Source organism: Podarcis erhardii (assembly GCF_964252035.2).
Source record: "Podarcis erhardii genome assembly, chromosome: 1".
Taxonomy (NCBI): domain Eukaryota; kingdom Metazoa; phylum Chordata; class Lepidosauria; order Squamata; family Lacertidae; genus Podarcis; species Podarcis erhardii.
In genome coordinates, this window is record NC_138497.1 from 135,338,489 (window position 1) to 135,362,891 (window position 24,403).

A 24,403-nucleotide genomic window follows, 5' to 3' on the forward strand; every position below is an offset into this window, starting at 1 on the left:
GACCGGGATCGGGAGCATCGGCGGAGGGCGGAGCCTAGTGGCCCAGCGCCAGCCCCGCCCCCGCCCTGCATTCGCCGCCTCCTCTTGGAAAGCCGTCCCGTGGCAGGGAGTTCCGCAGGCTGCCTAGGACTCGACAGGCAGAGAGCAGCGGCCCGCCGGACCCAGCGCGTCTGCGCCCCCCCCTCCGGCTGCTGCCGCGCACGCGCACTGCCGCCGAGGCCAGTCCTGAGGGAGGAGGTGGATCATGGCCGCCTCCATGATGGGCGCCCGGGCGGCGGCGGCGGCGGCGGCGGCGAAGCAGCTTCTGGGCTGGGGCTGCGCGGAGCGGAGCGGCGCTGCCAAGGTGAGCGGGGCCGGGCCTCCCCTGCCCGCCGCGGCGGGAGGACGGAGCGAGGGGCCGGGCGGGCCGGCAGAGGCGGGGGCAGCGAGGGAAGGTCACCGGGCGGCCCAGCGAGAGGCCAGCTCCCGGCCGGAGCCAGCGGGGCGGGGGGCGCCGGGGGCGGGTCCCTCGGAAAGGGCGAGGATGGGGACGGGCCTCGCCTGGAGAGGCGCCCGGCCCCGCGCAGGATCCGCGCCTCGCCTCCCCTCGGGGACAGACAGGGAAAGGAGGCTCCGGCTTCGTGTCACCCCCCCACACCCCCAACTCAAAAAGGCTGACATATTTGCAGAAGAAGAAGAAGAAGGCAATGAACAGGCCATCGCGTACTTGGGATTTCCTTTGCTGTCTTAGTGATCATGCTTCGCCTTCAGAGCTTGTATTTCTGGGGGCCTCACATAAAACAGTCAGATGCTGCTACTGCATTTACTTCACACATCTCAGCCTCCCACCATCCTGCCTGTGTGATATCTATTTATTCAGAGCGTTTGCTCCCCAAAAAGGCTCCTAGCCTGGTTTACATACAGTCAAAGAACAAGACAGTTCCTATCTGTAATCTGAAAAAGCAAAAAGACACAAGAGAAAAGGATCAGCGAAAAGACTCAGGCACCAGTTTCTAAAGAGCTGCACCCATCATGACCAGCTGGCCCAGTTCAAGGGGCAGGAGGGAGCTGGGCCTCTAGCAAAGCGGGTGGAACCAGCCCTGCTTCCTGCCTCTTCCGCTAACGCAGCTGGGTGCCACAGCTGCCCCTAGGTGACAGCTGAGAGGAGACCTGCTGGGGCTGGGCAGATCGATGGCATGAACTCTGACTCTCGGCTCTCCCACTGCTGTGGTGTGTCATAGAATCATAGAATCCTAGAGTTGGAAGAGACCCCAAGGGCCATCGAGTCCAACCCCCTGCCAAGCAGGAAACACCATCAGAGCACTCCTGACATATGGTTGTCAAGCCTCTGCTTAAAGACCTCCAAAGAAGGAGACTCCACCACACTCCTTGGCAGCAAATTCCACTGGCGAACAGCTCTTACTGTCAGGAAGTTCTTCCTAATGTTTAGGTGGAATCTTCTTTCTTGTAGTTTGGAACCATTGCTCCGTGTCCGCTTCTCTGGAGCAGCAGAAAACAACCTTTCTCCCTCCTCTATGTGACATCCTTTTATATATTTGAACATGGCTATCATATCACCCCTTAACCTCCTCTTCAGGCTAAACATGCCCAGCTCCCTTAGCCGTTCCTCATAAGGCATCGTTTCCAGGCCTTTGACCATTTTGGTTGCCCTCCTCTGGACACGTTCCAGTTTGTCAGTGTCCTTCTTGAACTGTGGTGCCCAGAACTGGACACAGTACTCCAGGTGAGGTCTGACCAGAGCAGAATACAGTGGCACTATTACTTCCCTTGATCTAGATGCTATACTCCTATTGATGCAGCCCAGAATTGCATTGGCTTTATTTATTGAGTCATGAGCTCGTACCTTGAGATGCTGTTCCTCCTGTTTGTAGCAACTTTGTGGAGGCTTTTTTCTTTCTCCATTTCGGCTTTCTTTCAGTTTAATAAATATAGACACAGTGTAATATGTCGTGTGTTGTTCATCTGAGGTTTGTATTTACCTGTTTTAAAGATCTGTTAAGGAACAGATGATTGTTGTTATGTCCTGATATGTAAAACGACAGAATTCAAAGAGGTTGTACTTTCTTTTCTCCATGACTATACCTCTTGTGCAGGCTGTTGAGTAAGTGTTATGCAGATCTCAAGCAGTCAGTCCCTTAGTACAGTTCTGGGAAATTGATATTACAGACTGAAGTAAAATGTGTTAGCCTTGGTCACAAACTTTGAAGTATAATTTATGTTCTTAATATCAGAGTTGCTGTTTTCTATGTGGCTGTATCTTTTTATTACCTGTGTGGTAATAAAATACCTGTGTGGCTTTTGGTGGTTCTTTTTCCCCTTGATGAATTTTTTGCAATATAAACAGACCCAATACAATGGGACCTATGAAGTAAGCATATCATATCATAAATACAGATTACATAGCTGCTGCTAAAAGCTGTAAATGAAAGTGGCAACCAAAATGTTTTCTTTGCCTGTGTGATTTCTTTCTGTTGGATTCTGATACCAGTCAGCGCATGGGTAACCAGCATGGTGCTATATAGATGTTGCTGGACTCCAGTTCCCAACAGTCCTGTCTGTGGGCCATGCTGGCTGGACTGTGGTGCCCAGGGCTGATGGGAGTTGGAGTCCAACAGGCTCTGGATGGCACCATGTTAGCCATCCCCAGTAATATGGAGTGGAAGCTCTTCAGGTGATTTGTTTTCCCACTGAATATATGCCATTTCATTAATAGGAATGGGGCTTTATTATGTCTGTTCCAGTTTAGCGCTCATGGCTCTTTTCACACTGATTCTCTTTGTGCCAATTCTTGGTCCACTTTAGCAGTGCAGGCTCAACCATGAACTCAACAATGCTGTTGGGCTTTAGTTGAAAATGTTGTGACCAGTGGTTTTTTTAAAAAAAACACTTTATTCACAATAGCCAACGGCCATAGCAACATAAACAAGCAATATATACAATTAAAAAGACAACAATGGGTAAAAAGGGCAATCAAATGACCAAGATTATCGTTCAGATAGTGGCTCTTAATCTCATTGCACCCTCAATAAACCCAGCAACCTTTGCTGTTTGATCATTTAGATCTGATAAAAGAAAGAACAATGTAGCTGCAGATTAGCAGCCTGGGATGGTAAGTAAGAGTGGGGTGATGATCTCATTCCTCAGATCTTTATAAAGGGGACAGGGCAGTGTTCAAAATTAGCCAGGTGCCAGGCATATTTTGCACCTGATGATCAGCCACTGGGCACCAGGATGGTGCCTGACATCTCCACCATCTTGAGCTGCATGCCTGGGGATCATTGGATCTTGACAGTTTTCATACACTAGTACCACATCCTGTAGAATTCTATCCATTATATTTTATCCGCACAATCAGAATGAATTTCAGGAACCAAAATGCTTGAGCAGGAGCAGTGAACAATGTTATACAGTAGTTAATTGATGTAGCTTGTCTTCACTTACCCCACTGCCCTGCTCACAGTTGTGAAGAATAGACTTGCGTTATGAAACAGAGGCTGGAATAGGCTGATATATATGTGGACTGTCCCTGCATCAAGTGACTTTTCTTTTTTAAGTTTTCAAAGTTCTTATCCTAACTCAAGATTGTCATCTGAACTAGCTATATGTTTAATGGAGTTGTCTTGCCCCCAAATGGCAACTAGACATTACGTTTTGGTTTAAGGAGCCATTTAAGGAGTCCCTTACCTTTCTCGCCCTGACCTGGCCACAGTGATCCATGCGACGGTCACCTCCAGGCTTGACTACTGTAATTCGCTCTACGCGGGGCTGCCCTTGAAGCTGTCCCAGAAACTCCAGCGGGTGCAGAATGCTGCAGTGAGGCTCCTCATGGGGTCTCTGCCATGGGAGCATATTCACCCAGTGCTTTTCCAGCTGCACTGGCTCCCGGTGGAGTACAGGGTCAGGTTGAAGGTGCTGGTTTTGACCTTTAAAGCCCTTCACGGCCTAGGACCCTCGTACCTGCGGGACCGTCTCTCCCGGTATGCACCATGGAGGACCTTAAGTTCCATAAATAGCAACACCCTAGAGGTCCCAGGCCCTAAGGAAGTTAGATTAGCCTCAACCAGAGCCAGGGCCTTTTCAACACTGGCTCCGGCCTGGTGGAACGCTCTGCCTCATGAGACCAGGGCCCTGCAGGATCTGATTTCTTTCCACAGGGCCTGTAAGACAGAGTTGTTCTGCCTGGCCTTTGGCTTGGAGCCAATTTGATTCCCTCCCCCTCTTTCTTTTTTCTTTTACCTTTCTCCTCCTGTGATGAGGCTGCATTTTAATATTTTGATGTTTCAATATTTTAATGTTGTATTTTAATCTTGTTTTTAAGTTGTATTCATTCAACTTGTTTTTATTATTGCTTGTTAGCCGCCCTGAGCCCAGCCTTGACTGGGAAGGGGCGGGTATAAATAAAAATTATTATTATTATTATTTGGCACCCAGCTTATATATCTGACTTTCTAACACTGATTGTGACTTATTTAGACTCTAAAGCAGATAATCTGCCCCCAGGCACACAGTGACAGAAAAGAATGGCATTCTAAAACATATTCATAGAATCATAGAATTGGATGGGACCCCAAGTGTCATCTAGTCCCCTACAAGGCAGGAATCTCAGCTAAGGCATCCATGACTGATGGCCATGCACCTTCTACTTAGAAACCTCCAATGAAAGAGAGTCCACAACCTTCCATGGGAGTCTGTTCCACTGTCAAACAGCTCTTACCGACAGAAAGTTTTTCCAGCTGTTTAGTTGGAATCTTTTCTTGTAACTTGAAGCCATTGGTTCAGGTCAGACCCTCCAGAGCAGGAGAAAACAAGCTGGCTCCATGTGACAGCCCCTGGGATATTTGAAGACAGCTATCATATCTTCTCTCAGTCTCCTCTCTTCCATGCTAAGCATACCCAGCTCCTTCAACCATTCCTTAAAAGGCTCGGTTTTCAGACTCTTGATCATCTTGGTTGCCCTCCTCTGCACACATCCCATCTTGTCAATATCCTTCTTAAATTGTAGTGTCCTGAATTGGTGGTCTGACCAAGGCGGAATAGAGCAGTACTATTACTTCCCTTGATCTTGTCACTAGACTTCTATTGAATGCAGCCTAGAATAGTATTAGATTTTTTTCCGCTGCTGCATTATACTGTTGACTCATGTTAAGCTTATTTCTGTCTTGTATATTATAAAATATGATTTGCAATTACTTTAAGATTGTTAATGTCTCCTCAACATAATAAGCAGTACTGTGGTACCTTGGGTTCAGAACTTAATTCATTCTGGAGGTCCATTCTTAACCTGAAACAATTCTTAACTTGAAGCACCACTTTTGCTGCCACCTGCACCACCACCGTGCAATTTCTGTTCTCATCCTGAAGCAAAGTTCTTAACCTGAGGTACTGTTTCTGGGTTAGCAGAGTCTGTAACCTGAAGCATCTGTAACCCGAGGTACCACTGTATTGCTTTGCCATTTTTCTCCCTGTTTGATATATTTCATTATTATTTACATACCCCCCCCACCCCCTTCATCTCAACCAGAGGGTGAAGCTGCTGTTTATCCCTTGGCTGTGTCACTGTAAAAAGATCGCGTTTTGGTTGTTTATATAGTAAAGTATGCAAACTGTAAATGAATGAAGACTTGTTAAACTGAAAGTCGTGTTCCTATTTTCCTAGGTATTCAGTGGAAGACAAGGTTTGTTTCCTAGCTATGTGTTCCAAGTGCAGCAACGAAGGAGCTTGTCGCTGCATGAATACTTAAGTATGGAACTATTAAAAGAAGCTGGCATTTCTGTTCCATATGGATTGGTTGCAAAGACACCAGAGGAAGCTTACAACATTGCAAAAGAAATAGGTATAGAACTGAAGTCTATAGATGTAGTAAATGTTTTCTTTTTGTTGTTTTTCCCCAGGTAATGCTCCCTCCACAAAGTTTTAGAGACTTAATAGGTAGTGGTAAAACTGCTTTAATTTTTCAAATTCTTCTTTCTCAATTTCTGAGATCCTACAAAATCACTGTAGGAGAGAGATTACCATTCAGAGATTTGTCAACTGTGAAGTACTTAGATGTACTTTTTGACATTAGTTATGTTACTGACACTTTCCAATTGTATATACTACTAGTCATGCTAATTTATAGCCTGTCCCTCTGCTGCATTGCAAGGCTCCCTGAATAAAAAAAAAAAATAGCATTTTGTCCTCCTTGCTTTGGGGCTATCCCTTGTTCCAGTTCCCTCAGGTCAGGGCTTCCAGAGGCCTACTGGGGATGCCACATCCTTCAAACAATGTAATATCCTCTGCTTCTGATACCATGACCCAGGGTGAGATTATTCTTGTACTTCAGTACAAGAGTTTTGTTTAGGCCCAACATGCTGTCAAAGGCCCCTGTCTTGGCTACTGCAAAGAAGCTTTTCATTCTCTTTTCTAAAACCTAGATCTGCCTAGGTTAAAAAAAACCCCTCAAATAGTATTTGTACATTATTTAATTTGAAACAGTTCTTGTCTACCCTCCTTCTATTCCAGGTACAAAGGACCTTGTTGTAAAGGCACAAGTTTTAGCTGGTGGTAGAGGGAAAGGAACCTTTGAAGGTGGCCTTAAAGGAGGAGTGAAAATAGTATTTTCGTAAGTTGAGCTTCTAATTAATTAACACAGAAAGCAAAAACATTAATAGCCCAGGGGCATTTACTATGCATAACTATTTACTAGAATTGTTTCAGTATTTGTATTTTTAGAATGCTTGAAATATTACTTAAACTTCAGCAACTTCATTTTGGGACTTTGATCTCTTTTTGGTATAGTAGATTAGATAACATGGATCTTAGGGTGATCTAGTATTTTGTGAATACAATTTTTATTTTATTAGGGGACAGGTCACCCTACAACTCTGAAAATGAGACCTGTTTGCCTTTAGAGTGGCAATTTTAAGAAGAAATGTTTGTGGGGATAATAAATTAAATTCTTTGGGGAAGCAAACTCTTATCTGACAGAATAATACTTTAATAATTATTTTAATTGTGTAATATATTTTATTCTGTTTAATGTATTTTATTCTGTTTAATGTGTTTTGTTTTGTTTTGTGATGGCTTTGGCTACACAAATAAATAATATTAATAAATAATATTTATTTATTAGTCCAGAAGAAGCAAGAGAGATTTCCTCCAAAATGATTGGGAAAAAACTGTATACAAAGCAGACAGGAGAAAAGGGCAGAATATGCAATCAAGTGTTTATCTGTGAGCGCAGATATCCCAGGAGAGAGTACTATTTTGCAATAACCATGGAACGATCATTTCAGGTGAGTAGTCTATTTTGAGGAGAAATGCTTTTTATGCCAGTACGTTTCCGAGCACAATTCAAAGTGTTGGTACTGACCTTTAAAGCCCTAAACGGCCTCAAAGGCCCAGTATACCTGAAGGAACGTCTCCACCCGCATCGTTCACCCCGGACACTGAGATGCAGCGCTGAGGGCCTTCTGGCGGTTCCCTCACTGCGAGAAGCCAAGTTACAGGGAACCAGACAGAGGGCCTTCTCAGTAGTGGCTCCCTCCCTGTGGAACGCCCTCCCACCAGATGTCAAAGAGAACAACAACTACCAGATTTTTAGAAGACATCTGAAGGCAGCCCTGTTCAGGGAAGCTTTTAATGTTTGATGCATTACAGTATTTTAATATTTTTTGGGAAGCCGCCCAGAGTGGGTGGGGAAGCCCAGCCAGATGGGCGGGGTATAAATAATAAGTTGTTGTTGTTGTTGTTGTTGTTGTTGTTGTTGTTGTTGTTGTTATAGAGTTTAGTGTTTCTGGTTGGGACAAAGACCTTTAAGCTGTCTTCAGAAGGATAGTTAGTAGAGCAAAACATGGATTATACAGTCAAACCTCTGTTCCTGAACAGCTCGGTTTTGGAACGTTTAGGCTCCCGAATGCCAAAAACCCAGAAGTCAGTGCTCTGGTTTTCGAATGTTTTTCAGAAGCTGAATGTCTGACGTGGCTTCTAATTGAGTGCAGGAAGCTCTTATAACCGATCTGAAGTCGTGCCTCAGTTGTTAAACATTTAGGAAGCCGAAGGGGCTTCCGGTATGGTTTACATTCAACAACCGAGGTTTAACTGTAGTACCCTAGTTCTCAATCTGGGCAAAATCTTTTGTTTTTGTTTTTCTAGTTTGTATTAAAAAAACAACATTCTGCTATCAAACATTGTCAGTGTTATTTACTATAGTATGAAGCAATTAGGTGCCTCATAGGACATATGAATTGTAAGGTGCTCAGTGACAGAAGTGTTTATTAATGTAAGGTTTTGATTAGATATCTGAGCATCTGAGTTTTTTAGAGGTTTTCCTTTTCTGCAGTAGCCTTTAGTAAATCCCCAAATAGCTTCTTACCTCTATAAGTTTAGTAACAGGTGAGAGTTCTTTCAAGAGAAATACCATGCATGCGTCTGTGACAAGTTCTACAATAGCCTTTTGGAGTCCTCTTGAGGACAGCAGCTGAAAGGGGCCTTTCCTAGAAAATACTGGTGCATTTTAAACCGTCATCTTTTCTTTTGTGCTTAACAAGAGTGTAAATAAGAGCTTTAGAATAAGATTTTAAAATACTTAGACTTGAATACAGTTTTTCATTTTATAGCCTACCCTGGCAGAAATGGAGCCAGGCTGGATTATGAGTGGTAGCAAATTGGGGGGGGGGGCTAACTGGCCGTGGTAGTGGAGAGGAGCAGAGGGGTTCTTCTTTGGCTTGGATTTTTTTTTGCATAAAAACTACAGAATCTGTTTCAAATTCTTATCTTACGCACTGCATGTTGGTACTAAACCTCCAGTGCCTTTGGTTGTCTTCCAAGAATGAAATGATAAAAACATAAAATGCTTTAGGAGTTTCCCAAAGTGCTGATCACAACTAATTTCTACAAAAAAATATACTGATTCCTACTGGGGGTAGTGGTGCCACTTTTTTTAGTAGCTTGTTTCGCTGGCCAATCGTTTGGGGGGCAAATATTAGATTTGAGTTCTACTCTGCCTTTCTCTGAAAGTTCACAAGCACATAAATAAGAATTTCTCGTGCGAATGATATAACCACCTTTCCCAACCACATTCATTGGAATATTTTCAGACAGCTGGTTTTTAGAAGGTAATTAAGATATGATAGCAAGAAAGACTCGAGTCTCCAGGACTAAATTAGGGGCCTGTAAATTTCCAGCTGTCACACCTATAGTTTTTTTATTGACTAATTGATAACCTTTACCTTTCAGTCAACCGGCACTCAAATAGCTGGTTGGCAACCAGGCTATTGTAAACGAGTTATTCTGTGTTTCTAGGTTTTTCTAGGCGTATAACTGAACACTCAGTTTCTATGTAGTATCTAATTTTATATTTTTCATATTCAACCCACAAGTGTGTTACAAAATTACTTTAATATTTTGGGGATTGTTAAAAGACCTCGTTGAAAAGTGTTTCTCTTTTTAGGGTCCTGTACTCATTGGCAGTTCCCAGGGTGGTGTCAATATTGAAGATGTTGCTGCAGAGAATCCTGATGCCATAGCTAAGGAACCAGTTGACATTGTAGAAGGCATTCAAAAGGAGCAGGCCATCAGGGTACTGAAATATGTATTGTTTGTTTAGCGACAGCTTCTCTATAACCTGTACACATATGGTCTGTTTAACTAAAAGATATACAGTGGTGCCCCGCAAGACGAATGCTTCGCAAGACGGAAAACCCGCTAGACGAAAGGGTTTTCCGTTTTGGAGGTGCTTCGCAAAACGAATTTCCTATGGGCTTGCTTCACAAGACGAAAATGTCTTGCCAGTTGCTGCGGGTTTTTTTTCCTCCCCCCCCCCCTTTTTCTAAGCCGCTAAGCCGCTTAACAGCTGATCCGCTAAGCCGCTTATCAGCTGATCCGCTAAGCCGCTAATAGCGCTAAGCCGCTAAGCCGCTAATGGGCTTGCTTCGCAAGACAAAAAAACCGCAAGACGAAGAGACTCACGGAATGGATTCTTTTCGTCTTGCGAGGCACCACTGTAACACTGGATCTTCAGATTCTTTAAGAGTTTGGATTTAGAGTTGTGCAGAGAAAACCCCCGTGGGGTGAATACTGCTGCGAGTAGAAATAGGAGGAGGAGATTTTTGCTCATTCCTCCTCTACTCCCACCCCCCCACACACCTTGCTCCAGCAGCCTCCTGTGCCCCCAAACATTTGCTCCATAGAGTTTTCACCAGGCAAAAACATTCCTCTTCAACCAGCCCCTGGTTTTTATGATCTAGGACCTTTTAGAGTGGGTGAGATTTTTTAATGTGTTTTTGTTCTTCTTACCTGATGTTAATTTAAGTTGCTTTGGGTTGCCTGTGGCAAAAAGCAACTAATAAAACTAATAAAATAATAAAAAACAATCTAGTCCAACTCCTTGCAGTGCAGGAATCTCAACTGAAGCATTGATGATATGCTAATCTTCTCTGTATTGTTCCAATTTTAGCATATATGCTGCTGGAGCAAGCACAACTAAAGCATCCATGACAGGTGGCCACCCAACCTCTGCTTAAAAGCTTCCTGTGAAAGAGAATCCACCAGTTTCCAAAGGAGTCCATTCCACTGTCAAACACCTTTTACTGTCAAAAAGTTCTTCCTGATGTTTAGTTGGAATCTCCTTTTGTAACACAAGTCCATTTGTTCAGGTCCAACTCTGGAGCGGGGGGAAACAAGCTTGCTCCATCTTCTATCTGACAGCCCTTGAGATAAATGAGGATGGCTGTCATATCTCCTCTCCGTCTCCTGTTTCCCAGAATAAACATCCCCAACTCCCTGAACCATTCCTTATAAGGCTTGATTTCCAGGCCCTTGATCATATTGGTTGTCCTCTTCTGCACATGGTCCAACTTGTCAATATCCTTAAATTGTGGCACCCAGAACTAGACACAGGACTCCAGGTGGAGTCTAACCAAGGCCAAATAGAGCAGGACTATTTCTTCCCTTGAAAAAGCAACACAACAGCAGCCATACAGTACAGTACAGTACAGTACAGTACAGTACAGTACAGTAATGGTATCATGTTAAATATATTCCCGGCCTTTTCTCCTGACAGAGACTCAGGATGGTGTTAGTGTTAATTCTATCAATGTTTATTTTATGTTTTATTTTTTAAAATGATTTTGTTTCCTATGTTTTAGTGGTTCTTATTTTTATCTGTAAGCCAGCTTGAGTCCCTGTCAGGGAGAAAGGTTGGGCATAAATAGATATATTATTATTATAATACTACTACTACAACAACAGATTAGCCTGCACCAGGAGTGGGTCTAATTCCACCCGTGGTGGATGATTCCATCTTGCCCACAGAACCTCTCGGTCTTGGCTATGCTCCATCCATCATGTTGACTTCAGGGAGGAGCTTTTTTTCCTTGTGGCTAGCAGGGAAATATAGCTAATTGTAGGCATGGAGACCCAATCTTGGTGGAGGGGCAGGAGGGTTCTTTGTAACTCTTTGCTCCCTACTATGGTTCAAATCACCCCCCCCCCCCAGTCCCTGCAGTCTGTCTTCCTGTTTGCTTCAATAGGAACATTTTATTCCAATACCAATAGCAGACTTAGAGTCTGAGGAATGCTTGTGTCTGGATCTTTGTAGCTGGGGGAAAAGTTAAAGCCCCCCCCCCATTCCTTGATGCCATAATCTAGATCTGAATCTTCCACCTCCCCAAAAGAGTTAGTGAATGGATGAACAGAGGATGGTTGTGTGTAGGTGAGAGAGCGAACAGAGTGTCTCACTTGGGGAGGGGGATGTTCCCCCGTCTCTGGCTTATATGTAAGGCAGCTTGAAATGTGCTCATTCTTTCTGAGTTTTCTTGTTTTTGATTTACCATAAAGGTTCCTTCTGTGTTTTTTATTTTCCAATTCCAGCTGGCCAAGAAAATGGGGTTTCCTGCTAATTTGGTAGACGAAGCAGCTGATAATATGATTAAGATTTACAACCTCTTCATTAAATTTGATGCTACTATGGTAGAAATTAACCCCATGGTTGAAGATTCTACAGGGATTGGTAAAGTACTTTCTTTTGGAATTGTTTCACTTTGAAAACTTAATTGTGGAATTTATTAACTTAATTACAAAATAGGATTTCTGAGTTTTTGCTCATGTTTTATTAAGAGGATTTAAAAACCCAAAAAAACCCCTCAAACTAGATTTACCTGTTTAAGATGTGCTTTGGCATTGTCCAAACACGATCCTATGCCTTAAATGGCTCTACAAACTGCAGTGAGAAGACATTTTTAGGACTGTCAGTTACATGTACCATGACAAGATTCAGAAATTTCATCAGTGTATCCCTTAAATGTGCTCAATCTGATTCCTTTCTCTCACAATTTTTTTTTTTTGGGGGGGGGGGAGGGTTGGCTCTTCCGAGTTGAATCAGTTTGGCTTTCCCATTTGTACCCTTTGTGTAGGAGCCTCTTCTATGCACACCATTTTCTCTGACTTTCTCGTGTATGTTCTTGGCTTTGGGAAGAAATATCGTAACTCTGATGGTCTATACATGTAGCAGGATGAGGTGAAAGATTGTAGTGCATCACTTCAGGTTCCAGATGGGGGAATTCCACTCCTGCATTTGACTGCTGTAAAAAGTTCCCTGCATGTACAAAACCAGCACAGCAGGAAGGAAACATATTATTGCACATCAGAGAGCAAGCAAGGCTTGTTTTCTTCTTTCAGGGAATTTACATGTTATGGGACATTTAGAAATACAATATCTTCTTCATGTTAAACTGGCTCAGGACTCTGCTACCTTAATCTGCGCTGTGTTTAGACTAGCCCACATAGATAACTTGGGAAGTTACTGTTCTTAGCATTAAGGGGTCTAAACACAACTTGTTTGTTTTTCCAAGTGATGTGTATGGACGCAAAGATAAATTTTGATAGCAATTCGGCTTATCGTCAGCAGAAAATATTCGGCCTGCAGGACTGGACCCAGGAAGACCAGCGAGACAGAGATGCAGCCAAAGCAGATCTCAATTATATAGGATTAGATGGAAGCATCGGATGTCTTGGTATGTTGGGCATGGTGAATGCTGAATATGGGAACTAAAGATGCAGCAATGCCTGCAATAGTTACTGTTTTCTTTTTCCGCCCCTCTTTCAGTGAATGGAGCTGGTCTTGCAATGGCCACTATGGATATAATTAAACTTCATGGAGGCACCCCAGCAAATTTTCTTGATGTTGGAGGTGGTGCTACAGTGCAACAAGTAACAGAGGCCTTTAAACTGATTACATCAGATAAAAAGGTAAGAACACAGTTGCTGTTTAGAGTTCTCTGTTTAACCTGATGTTTAATTAATCAAGTATTGCTGCTAGTCAGAAATGCAGGTTACTGTTTCTCCTATGAGCAGGCATCTTCTTTCAAGGAACCTCCTGACCTCTAAGCACAGTCCTGTGCTAGTTCCGTTGATACTGTAAGTTAAAACTGCACGGTAACTTGAGCTTTAAAAGCCTGTAGTACTTTTTTCAGGTTTCATTAATTTTTAAAGTTTAGACTTTAGGTGGAAATAAGACTTAGCTGAAACTATATATATATATATATATATATATATATATATATATATATGAACCTTCCACGGGAAGGAAGCTATCTTCTACAGGGATTAATTCTAACTCACGCCTCCCCTCTTGTCTGTTTCCCATTCCCATCTAAATTCATATCTCATTCAAATTCCTACTCTTAGGGATTTGATCCACACTGCCTGATCTCATTGGCTGTAGTAGCAGGTGGTAGAAGCTAACCAGGGATATAGGAACCTCTCCTTGAGGTAGAGGGTAAATTAACTCAAACTACCAAATAGATACGCAGCTAAAAAGGCAGCAAGGGTGTATGCCAATGATTGTCACATGTGCAGCTGTCTGCCTGCTGGACAGAAGTGATGGATGTGTGCTTGGTGCAGCGAGCTCCTGCCCCTTAGGGAATGAGTTAGAGGAAAAAGCAGTAAGAGGAGGCATGATAGAGGTGCTTGGAATTTGCCATAGTCTGGAGAAAGTTTATAGAGAAAAGTTTTTCTCCCTCTCTCATAATACTTGGCTGAGGGACATTCAGTGAAACTGAATGCTGGAAGATTCAGAACAGATAAAGAAAGTGCTTTACACAGTACATAGTTAAACTATGAAATTTGCTCCCACAAGAGATAGTGGTAGGCAGAAATTTCAGTGGCTTTAAAAAAAGGATTAGACAAATTTATTTCTGTCAATAGCAGGAGGCTGACAAACAGAGGAGAACGCCATCATGTCCAAACGCCACGCAATTGCCTGAAAACAGGCAATTGAATTGCACCCTCTCTTTTTAAAACCCTTTAAAACAGCTGTGGGATAAGAAAACTGTAATGAGAGCCCTCCCTCCCTCTCCATCTGCTGGCGAAGATCTACCATCTGAAAATCTGTGAATACCACTTTGTTGAGGAGATAATACCCACAAAGCAGGAGTGGCAGATGAAATTAGTGGAATACGCAGAATTATCAAGCTCAACCAGCAAAATTAGACAGCATGAAGAGAAAATTTTAAAAGAGGAATTGAAGCCATTTCTAGACTACCTTAAAAACCATTGTAAAAACATTAGAACTTTAATCAGTTTGGAGTAAGCTCAGCAGTTAAAGTTTATAATGAGAAGAATTTGAATGTTTAAATAGTTAGAAAAAATAGAATATGCAGCAGGAATTGGAAATTTAGGGAGACATGAATGGGAAGTTGATGGAATAGAATTATGAATTGATTTAATGTATCTATTTCCCCCTTTTTCCCCCTTCCTTTTTATTCTTCAGTGCTGTATTTTGTACTCTTATAAATTCATAAATATTTTTTAAAAAAACCACTTTCTGTTGCTGGAAAAACAGAAAGTAGATGAATTGTTAAACTATCTAAAGCAAAATGAAAGCTTGATTTATGGTGGACAAGAGAGATGATAGAAATTCTGTTTTTTGTTTTTTTGTTTTTGCTTCCTGCCACCTAAAGAATTCGAGAAATTGAAAGTGGAGTAATTATCACTAGTCATGAGAAAAAGAATTTGTTTTGAGATAGCAGGTGCAGCTGCAGAATGTCAGTACTTTGGTTTTTAATGAAGTTATGTTGAGGTGAATTGAGTGGCTAATAATAACCAAAACATTAAAACTTTCCAACATGGTAAATGTACTTTTGGATCAACCAGTGACTGTTGGTATTGTTCAGCAGTTGATAGCTGGACAATTAAAAATGATTAGATCAATGTTTGATGAAGATAAAGAAAATGAGCCAGATTGTGATGCAAAAAAACGGAGCCAGAGGAATATGAGGTAGAAAATGGAAAGGGAGAATACACAGAGGCCCCAGATCAAATTGATGAAAAGTTGGGAGGACTGGATCAAGAAATAATCAATGGAAGGAAGCAGATGGTCACATGGAAATGGAAATGACCTCCATACAAGGATTTAGGGAAGAAGTAGAATGCCAGAATAGCTCTGCCGACTGTTGCCTGGTGCCGTAAATCAGAAGCGGGCATGAGACTTTATGGCAATTAACTTTTATTACTTAACACCCAGAGAGTCAGCACACACACAGTTCAGAGGAGCCAGGTTTCCACCCCTACCCCCACCCCAGTTCTTGAGCTGTGAAAGGGGGAGGGGGAGAGCCCAGAACAGAGCTCTCTTGCAGAGCAGGAGATGCAGCCCCTGCTCTTTCCCTATCAGAGTCTGTGCCCACATCAGAGTCCCCTTCACCCCCCGTCTCTGGCTCCAATGCTTCCCTGCTGGTTCCTTTGTCAATGGGTCCTCCCTGTCCCCACCAGTCTGAATCACTGCATAGCTGCCTTTGTTTAAGGTGGTAAAAGTAGGTAAAAACCCTGACTGTCCCGTTGGGCTGGGTCTCTCATGATGGCTCCCTCCTAAAAACTGCTGCCTCTGTGTCTTTTTCTAAGGCAAGCTATATTTCCAAAACCCCATGTTATGAACTGCATTAGTTTCAAACAACTTAGTCTCTTGTATGTTTGGACATGTGGTGATGCCTGCTAAGCATAGTTGCCTAAAACTATAAATTCAAAGGTATTAAGAAAAACATATTACCAATACAGAGCCTAGGACTTGTCGATCAGAAGGTCGGCGGTTCAAATCCCCACGACGGGGTGAGCTCCCGTTGCTCGATCCCTGCTCCTGCCAACCTAGCAGTTCGAAAGCACGTCAAAGCGCAAGTAGATAAATAGGTACCGCTCCGGCGGGAAGGTAAATGGCGTTTCCGTGCGCTGCTCTGGTTTGCCAGAAGCGGCTTAGTCCTGCTGGCCACATGACCCGGAAGCTGTATGCTGGCTCCCTTGGCCAGTAAAGCCAGATGAGCGCCGCAACCCCAGAGTTGGTCACGAATGGACCAAATGGTCAGGGGTCCCTTTACCTTTACCTTTAATTGCATAATGTCTACAAATTAGCAAACTATTCAACGATCTTCCTTTTGCAGGACAGGCATTATTTTTTTATCAGAAGACTGAATGAATCTGTGCTCCATTATGTTTACAGTTCTATGTACTTTTTTACACAGGTGCAAGCTATTCTGGTGAATATTTTTGGAGGCATTATGCGATGTGATGTGATCTCACAGGGAATAATTATGGCAGTAAAAGATTTGGAGATTAAAATACCTATTGTTGTACGGTTACAAGGTGAGCATTTTACAATAAAAGAATCATAGCATTGTAGAGTTGGAAGGGATCCCAAACGTCATCCAGTCCAAGCAGGAATCTCAGGACTCTGCCACTCAGCCAGTTGCAAACCATGTGACTGCAAATCTCAACTTGGTTACTAGGTGGCACTCCTGAGTCACAAAAAGCCACTGGTGATGGGTTAATTTCGAATGCTGCTTCTGCATGCTTTGCAGTACAGAATATAGAAAAGCGGAGCCTGTAACACAATGAATAATCTTATACAGCTTTTCTTAAATCTGTACCTTTTTTAATTGTACAGAGTCTCTTTTACTGTTGAAGTTAGACATTCATTGACATACCACAAGCTTATATTTTCCTCCTATATATGAATATATATCAGTCAGTGAAGCTAAAAATATAGACTCAAGCACTGGGGGTTCATTAATAGAATCACAGGATTGTGGAGTTGGAAGAGACACTAATCCAACCGCTTGAAATGCAGGAATCTCAACTGAAGCATCCATGACAGATGCTTAAAAATGTCTAAGGAAGGAGAGTCCACAACCTCCTGAGGGAGTCCTTTCTGCTATCTAACAGCTCTTACTATCAGAAAGTTCTTCCTGATGTTTAGTTGGAATCTCCTTTCTTGTAACTTGAATCCATTGGTTTGGGTCCTCCCCTCCAGAGCAGGAGAAAACTAGCCTGTTGCCTCTTCCATGTGACAGTCCTTCAGATATTGGCTCTTATATCTCCTCTCAGTCTCCTCATTTCCAGGCTAAACATACCCAGCTCCTTCAACCATTCCTCATAAGGCTTGGTTTCTTGACCCTTGATCATCTTGGTTGCTTGTCAACATCCTTCTTAAATTGTGGGGCCCAAAATTGGACACAGTATTCCACGTGTGATCTGACCAAGGTGGAATAGAGTGGTACTATGACTTCCTTTGATCTGGAAACTGTACTTCTGCTGATGCAGCCTAAAATAGCATTGGCTTTTTTTGCTGCTGCATCACACTGTTGACTCATGTTAAGCTTGTAGTCTACTAAGACCCCCTAGATCCGTTTTACATATACTAATAGTAAGCCAAGTTTCCCCCATCTTAAATTTGTGCATCTGGTTCTTCCTGCCTAAGTGCAGAACCTTACATTTGTCCATACTGAAATTCTTTTTGTTAGTTTGGGCCCAGCTCTCCAATCTGTTAAGATCATCTTGAATCCCGATTCTTCTGTGCCATTAGCTACTCTCAGTTTGGGGTCATCTGCAAATGTGATTAGCATATCCTCAATTCCTTCATCCAAGACAATTCCTTCATTCCTTCATCCACTGAATGACTTGAACAATGGGCCCAGGACAGAACCCTGTGGCATCCCACTAGTCCATAGTCCATAGTACTAAATTACTCTTGCTGCTAAGTATTGCACAACTGTGTTTCTGCACCTTTTGGGATTTCTAGCTTGTGGGTTTAATGTCCTCTTTGACATATAGAGTGACACCACTTCCAGTACAATCTTGCCTGTTATTCCTATAGAGATTGTATCTAGGGGTGACCATGCCCTCTGGGGGATACAAATTACTTGCTTCCTTGCAAGAATATGAGGGACTTTGTCAAAAGCCTTACTGAAATCAAGATATACTATGCTCATAGCATTCCCCTGATTCACCTAGCTTGTCACTCTATGCAACCATACTGGTTTCCTTAGATCCCACTCACTTTCTTGTTGGAATTGTCTGCATTTGGGCCTTCATTATTTCACCTTTAAGAAACTCCTATCTGTCTTGGACTCCCTTCTCTTTGAGTATTTCTGACCATGAGATCTCACCCAGTAGCTCCTTAAGCTTGATGAAATTGTCCTTGTTAAAGTCCATTGATTATCAGACCACACTCAGCTTCCCTGTGTCTCTGTATCATGAAAACCAGGAGGACATGGTCACTTTCTCCCAGGTTTCCCAGTACTTCCAATTTGTCCATCAGTTCCTAGCTGTTATTGAGGACCAGGTCCAAGATAGATGATCCCCTTGATGCTTTTCCACCTTCTAGGAAACGAAAATTTCAGCAAGGCAATGGAGGAATTTGTTGGACCTTACATTCTAGGCTGAGTTCCAACAGATATTGGGGTAGCTGAAGTTTCTCCTGACTACTGTATCTCTCCTTTTTGAATGTTTGGTAATCTGCTCTAGGAAGGCATCTTCTAAGTCTTGCTTGGCAGACTATACCAGACCCCCACAGTAAGGTCACTGTTGTTTCTCACACATTTTTTACCCATATATTATCAATCTGCTTTCCATGCTCCAGGTCATAGATTTCTTCACAGGTATCCTCTATAATGTTCCTCCTCCTCCCTTCCTGTTTGGTCTATTCCTTTTGAACAGGTTATACCCCTCAATTCCTACATTCCAGTCTCATCCCACCAGGTTTCAGTAATTCAGTAACTTTTAGAAGACATCTGAAGGCAGCCCTGTTTAGGGAAGCTTTTAATATTTAATGAATCATTGTATTTTAATATTCTGCTGGAAGCCGCCCAGAGTGGCTGGGGAAACCCAGCCAGATGGGCGGGGTATAAATAATAAATTTATTATTATTATTGCCTACCAGGTTATATTTGCCTTCCTTTATTAAAAGCTCCAATTTGTCTTGCTTGTTTCCCATACTCTGTGCATTTGTTTAGATACAACTGAAACCATGTGTTGTTCCCTCCAGCTGCTTCCTTCTTGTAGCTTCTTGCCCTTTAGCAGGTTTCTGAAATGCCACCTTATTTTCTGTGCATAAATGCAGCTATTATTCAAAATACCAGGTGTTCTTCTGTCATTTGTAATGTTGTCTCCCTCCCCCTTGAAGATCTAGTTTAAAACTCTCCTGGTCAGGAGAGTTGCTGAATTCAAATTATCTCAGTGACTGGTTTCCAGATGTCACCAATATTTAGTAAGGTTTGAAGTGGTAGCAGGGGGTGAAGGGGACTGGCAGGGGTGTGGCAGAAATTGATAGATTCCTGAATACTCTGGAGAATTTTCCAGTGGAAAAAGTGGATGATCCTTCCAAAGTTCCTTTGTAATGGAGAGATGAAGCAGGCAGCGCCTGATCACTCCTGAGCGTTCTTTCCAGCACTGCAGTGCCTGATTAACTCCTTGGCATTCTAGAGAGCTATGTGCTATGAAGAAGCTGGACAAAAACTGGAACATAAGCGGCACAAATCTCACTCTGAAGTTAGCGGAGCAGAGGTTGGTGCACATACAATTGCCTACCATGTAAGGGCACCCAAAACTGACAAAGCTTTTGCCTCTTGGACAACTGGACTCCCACTCTAGCCTTAAAATATATTGTCGTATGATTTTGAAAAAGATTGGTTGTAAGGAAAGAGAAGCATTGTAGCTACTTCAATCAAGGCCACACTGTTGTACTAATTACTATGTCCTGTGTTTGGATAACATTGACAGAAATAATCCTGAATCCTGAAATATAATATCTTAACTATGTAGGTACACGAGTTGATGATGCTAAAGCTTTAATAACCGCAAGCGGTCTGAAAATACTTGCCTGTGATGACTTGGATGAAGCTGCTAAAATGGTGAGCTAAAATTTATTTGTATAAATTCTTGCTGTAACATATTTTTGATAGGCATTGTTAACTTACCTAAACATGATGAAATGGCACTCTTAAGCTTTCAGTGTTATAGGATTCTTCACATACTGCAATATACCGCAAAATGTATGAATGCACAGTCAGGTGGCTGTAAGAATCTAGTCCTCTTAAGGCTCTCAGTATGATCACACAATTCTAAGTCGGGCCGTCTGGCTTCATCACATCCCTGCTCTATGCCTGCTGCTCACCATGTTGGAGGGCAAACATCTGCAGCAGGGAGCCTTCTGTGTTTGCAGAGGCTCCCTGTGCAAGTTGAACCACTGAGTAAACCAGGGGTCTAAATTGTGCAGGGAGCCCCCACAGGCACAGAAAACTCTCCGCTGCAGGTCATAGAATCATATAACTGTAGAGCTGAAAGGGACCACAAGGGTCATGTAGTCCAACCCCTGCAATGCAGGAATCTTTTTTGCCCAATGTGAGGCTCAAACCCACAACCCTGAGATTAGTGATGTTTGACTTCCCAGCTCATGGAGGGCAGCTTCTGTCTACATCTGTTCATAATCAATATACTTATAACTATACTTATAACTATACTTATACTTATAACTATACTTATATATACAATATACTTATAACCTACTTTATTCAGGATAAGAGACCATGCTTATAGCTGTACATGTATTGAAATAATACACATATAATTATGTAAACTGATGATAGTAACTTAATGGAACTCTGTGAAGCAAGTGCTTGAGACACAACTCTTTTTGCCCTGAACAGTGTCTGAGGAGGAGTTTGTTAGGTGGTTCTGAGGGAAAGTTGGAGATCACAGGTAGAGTGAATAGACAGCTTAGAGAGAGAAGTGAATGAGAGAATTACAGCCTTCCATCCTACCTGCTACAGTGGTAAAGCCTTGGCACACCCCTGGCTGGTCACCTTGGCAGGTAATGGAGCACTTGATGCCACAGCCCCATGGATCTCCTTCTTTGCACACCTTGATGGCACAGATGCTGGACTCGTTCAGGCCATATCCCCGTGCCAGTGCAGACAGTCATGCTGCCTCTCAAGCAGTCCAGCACAGCCAGTTTCTCTTGCATTGGGGGAACACATTCTGCTTTTTAGCTTTTCCACCTTGAGGAAGAAGCTGTCTTGTATTGGGGGGCCATGCACTCAGACTGAACCTCTGCTTGCTTTCAGACCAGCCTCCCCTCGCTCTCAGATCACCTTCACTTGCTCTTCATGTTCCCATGTCCTGTGCACACCCAGCCAAGGAGGACAAACGGATAATAGTTTGATTTTTTTATTGACAAAAGCACGCACTTACAGCAGCTCCCAAGGTGCCCAGAATCCACACGCATGCTTCTGGCAACGATGTGGCTAACATTACTTTCCCAAGTTCAGGCCTGGCAGAGCAGTTCCAAAGGGCCCACATTTGGCCCCTGGGCCTAAGGTTCTTCATCCTTGTACATATTAAGCAGTCAGATGACTTCATCTTTCAGTGCATTAGACTGATATGACTTCCTTTCTGAGGTTTTGTTACACTCTGTAAGCTATTTCTTCCATCTGACTTAGCTGTAACATTTTGCAGTTATTCTAAAGCAGCAATGTTATTCTAAAGCAGCAATGCTGCAGCAAGCAAAGGCTCTAGCAGCTCAGACAGCTGCCTGTGGCTGCAAAGCCAGACAGGGTGTGTGTGACTGCTGCCATGGAAACAAAGGGGCAGTCCATCCTTATTGAGCACAGGATATGAGCTCAGTGTGTGTCATATGACCTGTACAGGATGTACATGGGTGGAGTTTGGAGTTTCTCTCTGTTTGTTGAAGAGAGCAGACATCTTTTACTGTATGACTGCTAAAGACAGGAATAAAAGCAATGTAGATACATTTCTGTCTGAGTCTGATTCCCCTCCCTGGGGATATGCAGGGAGGAGGAGAAGGAGGAGAAGCAGTTGGTGTGTTTTTCTCCCAGCCTGAGGAAAATCGCCGGAACGGACCTCGTGTGTCTTTCCTGCCGGGAGTCGCCAGAGGGAGGTCAAAGGAATTCAGCTGGTGCCTGCAGATAGGCACATACCTCTGACCGAGCCTGAATTCTAACAATTCATACTGTTAATCACCCAAATTACTTTTTATTTGTTGTCCTTTCACCTGTACTTGTTGAAGATTTTTAATATCTTATGGAAACAAAATATCTCAAGGTGATTTTTGTTTTGTCTTTTAGGTTGTGAAACTCTCTGAAATAGTCACCTTAGCAAAGCAAGCTCAAGTGGATGTTAAGTTTCAGTTACCAATTTGATCAGACATGTAATGGTTCATGTTCCCCAAACCCATGTTGTGTTCAGCTTTCTAAAATACTGTTCTATTATTTCTTACTCCTTTTATGTGTGTGAAGATTTTACTTGCTTGATAGGCAAGCTTGTATCACCTTCCTGTTAATATTCAAAGTGTTTGCTGTAATAAAAAAAAGTTAAATACTTAGTTGCAGTCTCTCCTTCAGTTACAGCTACAGAAACAGATGCTCTTCATATGGGGAAATACATGCTTGAGGCTGAAAATATGTGTTCCCAATAGAAAACCAAAAAGTCCATAGCTTGTGTTGATCTCAATGATAAACTTAACAGTTAGGCTTAATAACATATTGTTGGCATTTGTCTCAGGAGACAATGGAGTGCACCTCCAGGGGTGAAGTCAAACTGCTGCATTAGCACTTCATTTCCCAGAAGTATCTACTGGGCAACTTTAAGAGAAACAATTCATGTAGCACAGAATACTATCGTAATACAGATGAATGTGTTGAGGTATTCTGTATATGCAGTATATCAAATATATTTATATTCTGCAGTACAGTGAATGAACTAGAGCATACTGCTCACTATTTATGAACAGTGCATTTTTACAGCCTGTGCTTTCTAAAGCAAAAACTCTTTGAACGTAATTTAATCACTATGAAAGTACTGTCTTCATGATTTTCTGGTACTTAATTTAAAATATCATGTAGATTTGTATACGAACTAATAAATGCTTGTTTCTTTTAGTACTGGGCAGACATAGTATTCTTTAGAGTAGCAAATAAAATTTATTCAAAGAGCTGAGCATTGTTCTCCTTCACATATTTATATTTAAATGAAATCATTTTTAAATATTACTGTGAAATGCGTTACTAAAATCAGTGGGGATCTGAATGTTACAATCTTAGCACTTACATAGTGCCTTAGAGTGTACAAAACGTTCAGCATGTGTTATCTCTAATAGTTGTGCCACAAAAACCTATCTACAGCAAAGTGGGAATGAATGTTATGTTAATAGATACACTTCCTTTTTATAGAAAGCTTCTTTTGGAATATACGTTTAACAAGCTGCGTACAACTGGGAACCAGGGCCAGATTTGTAACTAGGATAAATAAAGAATTGGAAACTCTTCACGTTTGTGGCAAATGTGTTTTCATGAGTATTTGTGCAGCAAACATGTAAAGTACAGATGACACACATATGTGCTGACAAACACATCTTTAAACACAACATACATATACATGGTTGTAGTCATATGTGACACTTGTTATTACTTGACAATTTTCCACATTGGGTTTTAATAGCTACATGCTCAGTGTTCCCATTTAGTTCAACAATACTTGCTTCTCACACCAGGTCATTGACAAGAGTTTAATCTTAAATCTATGGACTCTGCCCCACTAGTTGGTTTCATGACAAATTGTTCTAGGGCAGTGTCATTTTTAAGGCATTTTACCTCTTTGGCATGACTGGACCAGGCATCTATCTAGTACAACACTTCCTCTTTCTTGGGCAATTTGGTTGGAGGGATGATAGTATTAGTCCATAGTACTAAATAACTCTTGGTGCTATGTATCACACCACTGTGTTTCTGCTCCTTTTGGGATTTGTAGCTTGTGGGTTTAATGCCCTTTGACATACAGAGTGACACCACCTTCTTAAACTCTCTTATACAGTTGTACCTTGGTTTTCAAACAGCTCAGTTCTCAAACATTTTGGCTCCCAAACACCGTTCCCGAGTGTTATGATGTGTGAACCATTTTTGGAAGCTGGACATCTGACAGGGCTTCTGCAGCTTCCGACTGGCTGCAGGAGCTTCTTGCAACCAATCTGAAGCCGCACATTGGTTTTCGAACATTTTGGAAGTCGAACAGACTTCTGGACCGGATTCCCTTCAACTTCCAAGGTATGAATGTACTGAGAAATAACTCCAGAGGAACAATTCCAAA

The 24,403-nt window shown here is 42.4% G+C and overlaps 1 protein-coding gene across 2 annotated transcripts; it reads left to right on the plus strand.

Moving 5' to 3' along the window:
* The first annotated feature begins 187 nt into the window (after window positions 1-187).
* On the plus strand, window positions 188-23,587 carry SUCLA2 (succinate-CoA ligase ADP-forming subunit beta). 2 transcript variants are annotated; one of them, XM_081840948.1, is made up of 11 exons: window positions 188-343; window positions 5,657-5,834; window positions 6,503-6,602; window positions 7,113-7,275; window positions 9,432-9,560; window positions 11,852-11,990; window positions 12,832-12,993; window positions 13,086-13,228; window positions 16,489-16,609; window positions 20,066-20,154; window positions 22,387-23,587. In XM_081840948.1, exons 1-11 carry the CDS (start codon window positions 245-247, stop codon window positions 22,459-22,461), a joined length of 1,398 nt encoding a protein of 465 aa, XP_081697074.1. In that variant the 5' UTR covers window positions 188-244; the 3' UTR covers window positions 22,462-23,587. The 2 variants fall into 2 exon arrangements, with proteins under 2 accessions (XP_081697074.1, XP_081697075.1); XM_081840949.1 differs by lacking the exon at window positions 188-343 and adding an exon at window positions 1,161-1,211.
* Window positions 23,588-24,403: the final 816 nt, after the last annotated feature.